General features: G+C 31.9%; 1 protein-coding gene across 1 annotated transcript; it reads right to left on the reverse strand.

Moving 5' to 3' along the window:
• Positions 1-295: 295 nt before the first annotated feature.
• Positions 296-1,670, reverse strand: LOC104894935 (LOB domain-containing protein 37). Its single transcript, XM_010681311.4, has 2 exons — positions 1,317-1,670; positions 296-1,195 (listed from the first exon to the last, which is right to left on the reverse strand). Exons 1-2 carry the CDS (start codon positions 1,498-1,500, stop codon positions 621-623), a joined length of 759 nt encoding a protein of 252 aa, XP_010679613.1. The 5' UTR covers positions 1,501-1,670; the 3' UTR covers positions 296-620.
• Positions 1,671-12,152: the final 10,482 nt, after the last annotated feature.

Below are 12,152 nucleotides of genomic sequence, written 5' to 3' on the forward strand. Positions count from 1 at the left end.
TGTCAATTGATAGTATAATCTCTAGTGTAATTTAGTAGAATATCTTCTTATTTAATAGATTAAGTTTTTGTTCCTCGTGTTTAGAGGATATAGGCATTTTGTTAGAAAGAGTTTTAGACGTGTTCTAGTTGTGTTTAGATATTTAAGATAAGATTATGAAAGATGGATCATGAAGTTTACATTTCAACCTCTTTAAACACATCAAATATATCCACACCCATCTTTGAGGAAGCAATATAATTAATATTTAATCTAGATATTAATAATATATAGTATTACTAGTAATAATCTATAATTAGTTAAAATACAATTCTTATTACTTATATAACCTTACACGTAGTCATAGTCACAGATCAAAAAGAGTGACGAACCAATCAAAAACTCCGAATAACCCCGAAAAATAAAACAAAAATTAAAAAAAATTGACGCCGCTGAGCATTCATCTTCCTCTCCCCGCATATATAGGATGAGAAATCTTTGCCGTCGGTGATTTTACAAAAATCTCCCCGGAAATTTAATTCCGAAAATACCCTTTCCCACAAATAGGGTGAAAATACATCTAAGTTATGTTTAAATTTTCTTCTCCCAACAAAACGCAGCGGATTACCCTTAAATCAACCTTAAACGAACAAATTAAGTGTCTTGGGCTGATAATAAACGGCGTCACTGTCAAAACTAACAGTAGTAGCTGATTCTTCAGAGTTCAACGACGGCGTTTCAGGCCGTTGTCGCGGCGGCGCGTGAATAAAAGTTGGTGGTGTTAAACTAAGATCAAGCAATCTCACATGATGATCATCTTCTTCTTTTCTCCGTTTACTGTTTGTAAATCTTGGTGTAGGTAAAGATGAAGATGATGATTGCAACTTTTTATGGTTTATCATCTTAAAATCTTGCTGCATCATATCTACACCACCACCAATATGATTTCGCCACGTGTTGTTATGATTGTTGTTGTTGTAAGGTTTAGAAGGACAGAAAACCTCGGAGTTTTCGTCAGTGTCGAGAGTTACCGGCACCGGAGACGGTGGAGCTCCGACAAGAAATTCAGAAATAGCACGGAGAGTACCGCCACGTAGGACAGTTTCAACAGCTGCTTGACAAAGATTCCAATTTCCGGTCCAAAGTAATCCTACTGCGCCACTTACTGGGTTTACTGTACGGCCGCATGCTTCGTATAGAAGAGACTGGAATAAAGCTGAAACATTTATAAAAAAAAAACACAATTAGAAGGGTATAATTGGAAATATAAATAAAAAGATGTAATCGAGTTGACGTCGTAATAAAAAAAGTGAGGGGTATATGGTGAATTAAATTACCGGGGCGTTGAGAATCGGGGACGTTGGAGATGAAGGACATAAGACCAGCACGGCCGAAGAATTTAGCGACAAAGACGGTGGCGTGACCTTGAGATTCAGGGGTGTCGATCCATTGAAGACAAGGTCTTAAGATGCAAGATTCACTGCATCCTTTACGAAGAACACGGCAACCATTGCAGCTCATTTTTTTTTGTTGTTGTGGGTAAAATTTTAAGGAGATAGAAGGATGAAATTAAGAGGACATTAACTAGAAAAAGAAAGAAGGTTCTGAAGATTATAATTGTATAAAACTTGGAGAAAAAGAAAGAAGAGAGAGAAGAAGAAGGAGGAGTGAAAAGGGAGGAATAATAGGGTGGGAAGGGAGCAAATGAAGGGAGATTTATAGATTGAGAGATGGGAAGTTAAGTTGGGTTAGGTTAACTCAAGGGTGGAGTTAGTTTGGTGGTGGGGTGGTAATGAGTTTGAGTATAAGGGAAGGGCCAATTTCATTTATTTATTTACTTTCTCTCTGTTTCATAATACTCGCTATAACAGTTTTTAATTTACGAACTCTTAGACAAAAATTTTGGAGAAGAGAGAGGTAGAAAGTAAAAGGAAAATGGACTAAAGAGAGTTTATTGCCCAAAAAAAAGTATAACAAATATTGTGAAACTTTTTACAATAAAAAATATAGCGAGTATTATGAAACAGATGGAGTATTTATTTTTTAAATATATAATTAAAGAAAATGGAGTAGTATAATTGGAGGAGGGAGAAAGGGGTCAGATTCCAAAAGACTGGGGAGGAGAGAGAAAGAGAGGCAAACGGCCGCGTTTCTCCGCAAATGGGGTGAAGAGTCCACCTTTGGATTCCTTCCCACTTTCCTCCACCCAAGGAGAACAACTTGCTTTCTTTTCTTTTCTTTTTGTTTACTCTTTTTCTTATCAATTTTTAAATTCGTCTTGCTTCTTGGGAAATATATTCATTATTACTCACAAACTAGTCACGTCTTCTTATGTACTTTGACATTCTTATAACAAATTAACAATGCCACTTTCATGATCTATCTAGATTATTTTTTTTGAAGTTAATGTTTTTATTTAATGGAAAGGTGAAGTATGGGTGTGCATGAATATCTGATATGGTAATTAGACATTAGAAATTTAGAATGGATTTTTGAGTGTTCAAATATTTCAGATTAGATGTGGATCAGAATTTTCCATTTTCGTACTTTTTTCCGTTTTTTTTTACTTGCAACACTTTTTTTTTCATCAACTCCAATGTAAAATTTGGGTAGCAGAGAGGTAGGGAGGAAAAAACGAGAGGGTCCAATGTTATTGGAGAAAAATAGAGAGAAATGAAAAGCAAAAGTAGAGAATGTTGCAAGTAATTAATTGTTTTCTTTTTAGGAAAGTGTTACAGGTAAAAAAAAAACGGAAGAAGTATATTAAAAGATATTTGCGGGTATCTGAAGTATGGGAATTCAATCGGATATTTTCACATATTCGTTCAAATATCTAATTCCATTACCGTAATTCTGAAATTATCTGGCAATCCGAATCAATTTGAAACTTAATTTTTGAACTTTTTTTTTTTGAAAGATCTTTTTTTACAAATTACGGAATATATGACCAATATGATTCGAACTTTCGAGTATCCAAATTTTTGTATTGTAGAGACAAATTAATAGGAGGAAAAAGGTAAAGGAAAAGGAGTACACATGCAGCAAACTGCATTATGTTGTAGAAATTAATGTAGGATCAACTATTTGGCATAGTTAATTTTTAAGTAGCAATCACTATTTTATTCTCGATATTTGAAATCGTTAACATAATGTTTTATGAGTTCTATCATTGTTTCTATTTTTCCTATCACTTTAAGTATCATAAAATATTGTGTATTGCAAGTTTGCAACCAAACAAGGAAGAAGTAATGAACCATATATTTTATCAAAAGTTTTATATCAACTATATAATAATAGGGAAAAGCTAAATGCAGCCCTTAGGGCTGCATATAAGAACCTATAAATGAAAATTCTTTTGTAAAATAAGCATTAATGACCTTGATAAATACATGCTTTTTGTCATAAATAACCAACTTTATACTAGTTTAGGAAAGGTATTTAATGCTTATATGCAGCCCTAAGGGCTGCATTTAGCATTACCCATAATAATATATTATTCCGGTTAGAGCTTAATGTTTGATTGCTAATCATAGTATACGATATAAAGTTTCAAAATTGTTTGATTGATAAAATGTAGGAATTGCCCACTAGTATAATTGTGATTTTATTATTTCTAGCTTTAATTCAGTTCAGTTCAGTTCAATTGCAATCAATTCAATTCAATTCAGTTGTTTTATGCCGAATATAACAGATCATTAATCTGTATCATACTATCTTAATTTGTGTCGAGAACTTACAATATAACACTTCAATAAAGAAAATGCTACCCTTATTCCTGAGGCCTATTGCCATATCTTTTGGAAAGCACGATCCCAGAATCTAATTTCAATACCTTTTTGAAAAATGTTGTTCAAAAACAACTAGTTAGTAGTTATTACAAACTTCATTCCAAAACACAACCCTAAACTTACTTATGCAGATATTAGGTCTATGCAAGTGGTGTATCTAGAGAAAGCATCAAAAAGAGCGAGGAGGTTTGAGGTTTAATTAGAACTTCAAACTTGAAATTAAAGTAGTTTTAAAAATGAATGCACCTTTGTATTTTTTTCCTTCCTACTTTAACTGTACGTGTTTGTCAATGCATGCATTTATTTGATTTTATATATCTTTCATTATATTATTAGTAAAAATTATAACAATTGAATATCATAACGATTGAATATTAATAAAGTGTTTATTGAGAGAAATCAAACAAGACCCAAATGACTATATTTTTTCTTACATTAAAAAGAATTTAAATTATTTTCTTTAATTATGTATAAGGTCATAATCCTAAATAAAATATAAAAAAATTACGAAAAAAAGTCCTCCCTCTGTTTCACAATATAAGACATTTACGGTTTACGAAAATTTGCTTTGACCACAAATATCTCTTAAATACGATAAATAAAAAATATAACGTTGAATTTGTCTTGAAAAATACTATAATAACACTATTTTTTAAAATTTTCTATCAACATCACTCGAGAGTAATTAACGGTCAAAGTTCGACCTTGAACATCGTGCGTGTCTTATATTTTGAAATGGATGGAGTATATTATTAGGAACATTTATACAGGGAGCTCATGTTATTTCATGCTGTTTTTAAGATACCATCATATTCATCCTACCTTTTTGGAGTGAGACTGTGAGATGCATTTGTTTTTGGGACTTTTCAAGGTAGCATTTCAACGAGAGGCAAGAGACATGGCTTTTTATTTGGCAATTAAGATAATAAATCCAAGTCACTTCCACATGGGTAGTGAGGTCATTAGCCATGCTTGATGCCTCATTATACCCCATGCCCACCTACTCTTTACCGTAAGTCTAGAAATAATCAAATTAAATTGTAGTAGCATTTTTGTGATATGATGATACGTACTCTTTCAATTTATTATTTATTCAGGGAGAGAGAATATAGGGAAGCCTGGTATGGTGACATTAGATTTTAGAGGAAAACTTAAACAAGTGGAATATTACAATTAATAATGACCTGAGATAGAGTGATAGACTACAATATATACTACATTCTTTTAACTTTTAAGTATGTTGGATGTTGGAATAGTTAGGCACCACTATTGGAGTAGTTTCAGGTTTTCCGCATGTCGTAACAATTTTTTTTTATATTATTATTATTGCTATGGTAAGCACAGTGACGGATCTTGAAAGATTTGTTATAGGGCTAGATTTTTCCACATGAACCTATTATGATGTCGTGTAATTTGTTTTTGTATGCTGGATTTTGGGCTCTACACTACAAGACTTATTTTTTTTAAAAAAAAAAACTACGGGGCCAAGGCCCGTATCTGCCCCAATGAAGATCCGCCATTGGGTAAGGATAATGATCCTATTATACTGACGAGTTTGTCTTGTAAGAGACTGTCTAATTTTTAATTAAAATTAAGCAATGATTAGGTTAATTTCTTTTAGTACGTGACTAGTTTAATCCATTTAGGGGGCGTTTGGTTCGTTGAGAGGAAAGGGAAAAGGTATGAGAAAGGGTTACAGGAGGAATGGAAAGGGTTTCCCTTTGATTTAAAAATGTTGTTTGGTCAGGAACATCAAAGAAAATGGAAAATTTGTATTATTATTTAATAATAATAAATATTAATAAAATAATAATAATAATAGATAATAATAAATATTAATAAAATAATTATAATAATAATAATAATTATAATAAATAATAATAATAATAAATAATAAATAATAATAAAAAATAATAATAATAAATAGTAATAAAAAATAGTAATAAATAATAAAAAATAACTAGTAATATATAATAATAATAAATAATGATGATGATGATGATGATGATAATAATAATAATAATAATAATAATAATAATAATAATAATGATAATAATTATTAAATAGTAATAGTAATTATTATTATTAAATAATAATAATGATAGATAATAATAATAAAAAATAGTAATAATAATAATTATTATTACTATTAAATAATAATAATATATAATAATAATATATAATAAATAATAATATATAATAATATATAATAATAATAATAAAATAAAAATAAATAGTAATTTATGATAATAATAAATAATAATGATGATGATAGTAATAATAATAACAATAATGGTAATAAAAATAATAATTATTAAATAGTAATAGTAATTATTATTATTATTATTAAATAATAATTATAATAATATTCCCTCCGTTTCCTAAAGATCTTCCCACTTATTGTTCCTACAGATACCAAGGAAAATCAAGTTGTGTGGGGCATGGTGTGAGTAAAGTAGGAGAGAGAAAGGGGTTAAAGTAGGAGGGAGAAAGAGAGTAAAATTGAATTAATAATGTAATGGTGGACCATATGATAGTGACATGAGAGAGTAAATAGGGAAATTTATTTTGTCAAATAAGGAATAAAGCAAAAGAGGAAAGATCTTTTGGAAACACCTTTAAACGGAAAGAGGGAAGATCTTTAGGAAACGGAGGGAGTAGATAATAATAATAATTATTATTATTACTATTAAATAACAATAATAAAAATAATTAATAATAATAATATAATAAATAATAATAATAAAATAAATATTAATAATAATATTAATAATAATTATTATTATTTAATAATAATAATAGTAATAATTAATAATAGTAATAATAATAATAAATAATGATAATAATAATAATAATAATAATAATAATAATAATAATAATAATAATAATAATAATAATAATAATAATAATAATAATAATAATAATAATAATGTGGTAGAGGGATTTGGGGTAATCCCAAACCTTGGGGGGTGGTGGGGAATCAATCTAAGGGAAAGGGGTAATCCTAATAAGAAAAAGAGGTAAAGAGTTTGAAAGAACACACTAACCAAACACTAACAAAGGGAAAAAAGGAACTCAATTCCCTTTCCCTTTCTTGAAACCTTCCAACCAAACTCCCCCTTAATACTAGATCTACTTTTATATTAAAATTAGATCGTTTCTTTTAATAATTTTTGTATACTGAAACCTCTTGTATAAGTCGCACATAAATTTCATCTAGCTTTGTTCATCACATATATCTTCAGATTCTTATCTGATGACCTAAAAAAATATGAAGGTCTTTGACAATTATAAATATAAAAAACTGATTGAATGAGAGTGGTTCTTTTGTGCAACATAAAATTTTGAATGAATGTAGAGCATATATTAGATATGTATGCATCCAGATGATAGCTAGTAACATGAAACTTGTGCAAGAAGTAGGTAATATAAGGGCTAAGGCAGATTTAACGTCAAAAACCTTGAACCGATTAAATAATTAACCACCAAGCATAAGAACTTTTGATGATCTATTGTGTATGACACAATGATGTGCAAACTTGTAAAGTTAGTTGTATCCTTCTTGATCACACACGACCCCTTTTACTCGTACCATTAGTTGTGTTTCACCAAAACAACCAAATCTCGACTTCCAGACACCACACAGTCTTTGCTTGACATTATTATTCGCATCCCATGACATATATTTATAGTCAAACAAGAATAAACATAATCCTATAAGTAATTTACAACTTGATTTTCAAGCTACAATAATCTTAGATAGAATAGATTGTAAGTTATCTTGTATATACTTCCCCACACGATCCTAGTAGAATTATTTGCATACTTAGATAGTTAGATATTTGCCAAAATCATAAAACATCTCCATATTCCAACAACGCAACAACACACGTATCACTCCTTTCATCTCAAAATATAGTTCATGTTTCTTTTTGCATAATTTTCAAGAGATACCTTTGACCTACAATATCTTCTATTTCGTATTAGTAAAAAATATAAAAATTAAAATTGATATTATAAATGTACACATTGTGGCGAATCTAACAAGACCCAACATGAGTATGTTTTGTTTTTTTTACGGTTTTTCACCAAATACCCCCGACAAATTAAAAAATTCACCATATACCCTCAATGTTCCAAAAATACACCATATACCCTTGAGTTTTCAAAAACGTTCACCAAATGCCCTTTTTTTAACTTCCATTAACTCACCGTTAGCATTATTTACAATTTTGTCATCATTAAGCCCTAACCCGGCCCTAACATGTAAACCCTAACCATCAAAACCCTAATCCCCTAAAACCCTAACCCCCTAACCCTAACCCCTGCCAGCCCAACCCTCACCCCTCCCCCATCCCACCCCACTCCACCCCATTCCAGCCCAGCCTCAAACCGCCACCACCGCATCACCTGTCGCTACACCAGACCGCCACCACCGCATCACCGCACCAAACTTCTTATCTCTCATGACCGCATCATCACCGCCACCACCGCACCAAACTTATTCTATCTCATCACTGCATCACCAACACCACCGCACCATACCAAATTGCCACCACCACCGCGAGAGGAGAGAGCAGATTTTGATTTTCAAGAATTCTTGTTGTTGATTTTTTCATTAGAGAAGAAGACGACTGAAGGGGGAAATCAACAGGGAGGGGATGGGGGAAGATGAATGCGACAGTGGAGTTGGTCTGGTAATGGAAAAGGGGTTGCGAGGATGCGGGGGAGGGGGAGTAGGGGGCTGCGCGGAGAGGGTGGGGTTGGGGTGGCAGGGGGTGGGGGAGGCCGGTGGTGAACGAAGAGGGGGAGGGGGAGGGGTGGGTTGGGGTGGGGTGGAGAGGAGGGGGTGGTGGTGGGGCTTGCCAAGGGGTTAGGGTTAGGGCTAGGGTTAGGGGTGGGGCTGGGATGGGTGGGGTTTAGGTTTAGGTTTAGGATTAGGTTAAGGTTGAATTAGAATTAGAGTTTAGGTTAATGATGGAAAAATCGTAAATAACGCTAACGGTGAGTTAACGAAAATTAGAAAAAAGGCATTTCGTGAACGTTTCCAAAAACTTAAGGGTATATGGTGAATTTTCGGAACATTGATATGGTGAATTTTTTAATTTGTCGGGGGTATTTGGTGAAAAAACCGTTTTTTTATATACGTTAGTGAGAGAATTTGGTAAAAGCTTTTAAACTTTGACTCCCAAAATACAAACAGAAACTATATTTTGGGACGGAGGGAGTACTTGGTAGTGGGTGCACTATATTCACATGGACCTATCTGAATTGTATCAATCTTGGATAATCTCTAATACTATTTTATATATGTTTTATTTATACCTGGTTGGATCGAGCCTTGGAACTTATCAAAAGCTAATATACATGAAAATGTTATATTGACTACGCAAACTAAATGATGGAAATTAGATTAAAGTATTTATATCTTTTCGTTTCAATATGATGTAGAAAATAAATTTCTTTTCAAAAAAGAACTAGAATGATCATATTTGTGCATACTCACAAATGATTTTTGAAATGTTTTACATGGGTAATGTGATTTCTTATATATTGGTGAAAATTTACAAAAAAGAAAAATAATTATAACGATAAAGAAAAAAAAGGAGAATTAAAAGACCCTACCGATAAGGTATAACTCCTAATTTATCGTTTACAAGGATGTGATATAAAGCATAATTACTGTCAATAAAAGAAGGAGAATTAACTACATGATCGACATTGGCAATCCAAACGGCTGCTTTGTTAGCTTTTTGATGAATTTGCTTGATATTTTAGGAGGTAAATTATTGAAGAAGAGTGTGAATATCTTTGATGAGGTAAGCAATTTGCCAAAAACCTTTGACGGTATTGGTAACTAGCAAATTGTCACCTTCAATTTGTAGGTGATGAATACCTTTGTTGATTGCAAGTAAGAGACGTTGTTAGAGGGTTATGGCTTCTCCTATGAATACTTGGGTGCTTCCCATATTGTAGGCGCGGGCTTGGAGACAAGAATCATGGTGATCTTTGATGATGACATCCACACCAACGAGAAGGAATGACGGACGAAGTCATCAAAGTTAAATTTATGAAAGGAACGAGGACGGAGGAGGATCCCATGACACAAGGGTTGCTTCAGCTGATGGCAAGGATGGAGAGAGGTGTTGATGGAAGAAAATTGTGAGTCTGTTGCATACCATTAGTTACCGAAAAAGTTAACTAGTAAAAGATGTGTTGGAACCCAAGGGAACACTCAAGAAGGGGGGGTTGAATTGAGTGGTGAAATCTAATCGATTTTCGCAAAAATCCTTTCACAGCTCAGTGCCAGGCTCTGAGCTGAACACTCGAAAATTACTAATTTGCGTTTTTGCGAATAACAAACTTGAAAGATATTAGATTTGACACAATATATAACGTGGTTCAATCTCACCTCTGAGATCTACGTCCACAAGAAACAAAAACTCTTTTATTTCTTTGAATCCTATAATATCAAACTCTTGATACAATACGATTCCCCTCACTACTAACCCTAGTAATGACTCCCAACACTTAACTCTAAGTGTTGACACTCTCTATAATGTAAAAGTTACAGAAAAGAACAATCCTCAAAGATGTGCTTCTTAGTCAAGCAAATAGAGGACGATTACAATTGTGAAATAGTAACTTAAACCTAACCGCTCAGTGCTATGCTCAGTGCCAACGAAATAGTTTTCAGCTTTTAATTAGACTCGATTTATCTCTCTGAAAACGTGAGATTTAAAAGTGAATTCTGATTCCCTTTTATAGGCTTGGTTAGGACGAAAATCACTTAAAAATATCTTTATCTTTTAATCCTTGATTTAAGGGATAAACTTTATCTTTTTCTATCTTTATCTTTTAAACAAACAAAGATAAGTTTTCCATATAGATTTTTCTTTTTCAACTTAAAGTATTTTTCAAATCCTTTTAGAAAAACTGAAAACACGTTTTTTATAAAAAATCTTTTCTTTGAAAACACGTTTTTATAAAATTCTGTTTTATAAAAATCTTTTCTTAGAAAACACGTTTTTATCAAAAACCGATTTTTATCAAAATCTTTTTCAAAAACTTGTTTTTATCAAAATCTTTTCAATACACGTTTTTTATCAAAATCTTTTATAAAACTTGTTTTTATTAAATCTGATTTTTATTAAAATCTTTTTTAAAACTCGTTTTTATCAAAAACTTATTTTTATTAAAATCTTTTTCTTAACTCATTTTCCTAATCCCTTTTGATTTCTGATTTTAAAAACTTATTTCCTTTTTATATAGGAATATAATTTTAATATAATTATTTACTTTCTTAACTCAAAGAAGATAATAATTATATTAACTTTATATTTCTATATTGAGCACATTATATTACTAAGCATATTACATTTTAATCTAAAGTTACTATTTTAAGAAATTATAAACTTGAACTTCATTCTTGATTCTTCTTTTCTTCAAAGTCTTCGTTTATCAATTTCTTTCTTCATGCATCTGTTGCAGCTGTTACATACTTTCATGCTATAACATATTATATTAATTTTCATCATCAAAACATAACATGTGCATAAAACATAACATGTACATGCACAACAAATTCCCCCTTTTTGATGATGACAAACTCATGAATATAATATTGTTACATAAACATTTGTTCCCCCTTAAAGTATGCATATTGACTTTTGTTCCCCCTCAAACAATGCATGTTTAGATTATTTTCCCTTTTAGAATCTATCCGTACCTTAGATTAATATAGCATTCAATCATTCACTTGTCCCTACATGCTCATTTATATTTTATTCGCATTATCTCAACCTAGGATATCATCAAGATTCTAGTCAATATTATATGCTTTCTTTTCCCCCTTTTGTCATTCTCAAAAAGCATCAAAAAGACAAAAAAACACACATATACTCAGAATAGATCCAAAATAATCCAATAGCTCAACCAAGTGGGCTAGGGATGCTGGTGCTACAACCAATACCAATTCACAATCAACAGAAGGTTCCAAAGAAACATCCAAAAGTACCCAAATAGTTATAAAAACAACAAGTTGACAAAAACTACAAAGCATGAGCATAAGTGGAAAGTAGGACTGGGTAAAACAGAAGGTTATCAAGGTTTGGACATAATCTGTCGATGACGTTGAGCAGCAAGAGTATCACTAGCTCGTTGTCTGCCCAATAGCTGCTGCATCTGACGCTGCATGTCTCTCATATACTCCATCATCTTCAAACATCCTTCACATGCCTCTCGAGGTTGAAACCCTAAAAAGTCTTTCTTGAACAGCTCACCCTTTAACACACACAAATCCATACGACTCAGAATCCCATCATTCATTACATCACGACACGGTATACCCTTAGAATCCGGTGTCAACACATCAAAAGCATGAAA

Source organism: Beta vulgaris, chromosome 6, assembly GCF_026745355.1.
Source record: "Beta vulgaris subsp. vulgaris cultivar EL10 chromosome 6, EL10.2, whole genome shotgun sequence".
In the NCBI taxonomy this organism is placed as follows: Eukaryota; Viridiplantae; Streptophyta; class Magnoliopsida; order Caryophyllales; family Amaranthaceae; genus Beta; species Beta vulgaris.

What these genes read in the sequence shown, in the direction of transcription:
- LOC104894935 (XM_010681311.4), bottom strand. Translation starts at nt 1,500, where the DNA reads ATGAGCTGCAATGGTTGCCGTGTTCTTCGTAAAGGATGCAGTGAATCT. An exon ending in CCCCGATTCTCAACGCCCCG is followed by an intron (nt 1,196 to 1,316) that starts GTAATTTAATTC and finishes TAAATGTTTCAG; the next exon opens with CTTTATTCCAGTCTCTTCTA.